This window comes from Primulina tabacum, chromosome 1, assembly GCF_025594145.1.
Source record: "Primulina tabacum isolate GXHZ01 chromosome 1, ASM2559414v2, whole genome shotgun sequence".
Classification (NCBI taxonomy): domain Eukaryota; kingdom Viridiplantae; phylum Streptophyta; class Magnoliopsida; order Lamiales; family Gesneriaceae; genus Primulina; species Primulina tabacum.
In genome coordinates, this window is record NC_134550.1 from 16,432,515 (window position 1) to 16,435,011 (window position 2,497).

General features: G+C 47.0%; 1 protein-coding gene across 1 annotated transcript; it reads left to right on the forward strand.

Annotated features, from left to right (window-relative positions):
- Positions 1-224: 224 nt before the first annotated feature.
- Positions 225-1,923, forward strand: LOC142505773 (uncharacterized). Its single transcript, XM_075618888.1, has 5 exons — positions 225-366; positions 456-885; positions 962-1,049; positions 1,349-1,532; positions 1,646-1,923. Exons 1-5 carry the CDS (start codon positions 225-227, stop codon positions 1,921-1,923), a joined length of 1,122 nt encoding a protein of 373 aa, XP_075475003.1.
- The last annotated feature ends 574 nt before the right edge of the window (positions 1,924-2,497 follow it).

The following is a 2,497-nucleotide window of genomic DNA, read 5'->3' on the forward strand; positions in this document are numbered from 1 at the left end:
ACTGTGCTATGAAAGGCTTGTTGTTTCGATTGTGTGATTGTTAAACAACGCCGATGTCAATCCCGAGTTTCGGGGCGTGACAGCTTTGGCCTTGATCATGACCGCCCGGAAGCTAAGGTCCCTACTTCTTATCACATCAAATAGTTGTTCTTAACAATAGTCCTCTCGGAAGGATTATGACTCACTCAGAAGTGTCCGGGCGGATGATCAAGTGGACGGTAGAAATGGGGGAGTATGATATTGAATACAGACACCGGGTTGCCATCAAAGCGCAAGCTCTGTCAGATTTTTTATCCGAGATGGTACAACCTAATGAGGAGGAAGTATGGAAAGTATTTGTGGATGGGGCATCTAGCCTTGATGGATGTGGAGTAGGAGTTGTAATAATATATCCGTGCAGGAGAGAAGATAAAATTGGCATTGAGGAATTGACTCCCGGGTAACCAACAATGAAGCCGAGTACGAAGCCGTTCTGGCTGGTATCCAAGCTGCCGGGGAAGTCGGAGCTTCCAGGATTATTCTATATTCTGATTCGCAACTCATTACTCAGCAGATAAAGGGCGTGTATGAAGCTAAGGATGACAGGATGATAAAATACTTACAGCTCATCAAAGCTCGAGCAGAAGTCTTTGTGGATTGGGGTATTGAACAAATACACCGGGAGGAGAATGGCGAGGCAGATACCCTAACAAAAATTGCTGCTTCCTTATCAGAAGTTAGTAACCGGGAAGTCTTGCATGTTTCCCGGTTGATCCTTTCCATTGAGAAAGAAATATTACTAGCGCCCGGTGACTCCTGGATGACACCTCTGATCAAGTTCATTGTAAATAATGAACTGCCCGATGACAGAACCCAAGCTCAGAAGACTAAGAGACAAGCTCCCAGGTTTGTCCTCTTAAATAATATCTTGTACAGGAGATCATTCCAGGGACCTCTTCTGAAATGTTTATCTGAGAAATAGGTGGATTATGTCCTCCGAGAGATTCATGAAGGGTGTTGCGCTGAGCACCTCGGAGGAATATCTTTGGCCCGGAAAACAATGCTTGCTGGTTTCTGGTAGCCAACTCTTAGTCAAGATTCTGCTCGAGTGGTCCAGGCTTGTGCAAGCTGTCAACATCATTCCAATTTTCGACATAGCTCGGCCACTCTCATGAAGCCTATTTGGGCATCTTGCCCCTTTGATCAGTGGGGCATGGATATTGTAGGCCCTTTCCCAATTGCCCGGGCTCAGAAGAAATTCTTGCTAGTGGCTGTTGATTATTTTTCCAAATGGGTAGAGGCTGAGCCCATGGCTAAAATCATTGAGCAGGAAGTTTTAAAATTTCTGTGAAAGAATATTGTGTGCCAGTTTGGAGTACCCAGAAGACTGATCTCGGACAATGGGAGACAGTTTCAGGGCAAAGGAATTACGTCATGGTGCAGGGAAATGAAGATCGCTCAATCTTTTACCTCTGTTCCATATCCTCAAGCTAATGGCCAGACAGAAGTTGTCAATAGAATTATTGTACAAGCTCTGAAGACAAGGCTACAAGGCAAAGGGAATGAGTGGGTGGAAGAATTACCCAGTGTTCTTTGGGCTTACAGAACTACTCAGAGGCACCTACTCAAGAAACTCCTTTCAATCTGGTATATGGTTCTGAAGCAGTCCTTCCAGTTGAGATCGGGCAAACTTCCTCTCGGGTAGAATCTTACCCGGACGACAATGATCAGGCCCGGGCTATGGAGTTGGATTTGGTGGAAGAAAAAATAGATCGAGCTTTCATTCGAATGGAAGCATATCGGAGCCGGGTCATGAAGTCATATAATAAAAAGTTCCGGATCAGAGATTTCCAAGTGGGGGATCTAGTCATGAATAAGGTCAACCCTGCTGGGGATGTTAGGAAGTTGGAAGCACGGTGGGAAGGACCTTATAAGATCACCTGAAAAGTCAGCTCGGGATCCTTTTATTTAGAAGATGCTCAAGGACATCCCCTCAAAAGGCCTTGGAATGTATTTAATCTAAAGAATTACTATACATAGAAATAAATGAAAGATATATTTTCTCAGAGAGTGTTATGAATGTTTCTGTTATCGTATCCTAGGAGTTACTAGGCCCCGGTTATAAAAAGCCCAAGGCACTACACCCTTGCTCGGGGCACCACACCTCGACCATTCCCAAGTCCCGGGACATGTTCCGCGGCCCGAGGCTCCGTACCTTGGTTCTTAAAAGCCCAGAGCACTACACCCTGGCTCGGGGCACCACATCTCAACAATTCTCAAGTCCCGGGACATGTTCCCTGGCCCAAGGCTCCGTACCTTGGTTTTTAAAAGCCCAGGGCACTAGACCCTAGCTCGGGGCACCACACCTCGACCATTCCCGAGTCCCGGCACATGTTCCCCGGCCCAAGGCTCCGTACCTTGGTTCTTAAAAGCCCAGGGCACTAAACCCTGGCTCGGGGCACCACACCCTGGCTCGGGGCACCACACCTCAACCATTCCCAAGTCCCGGGACATGTTC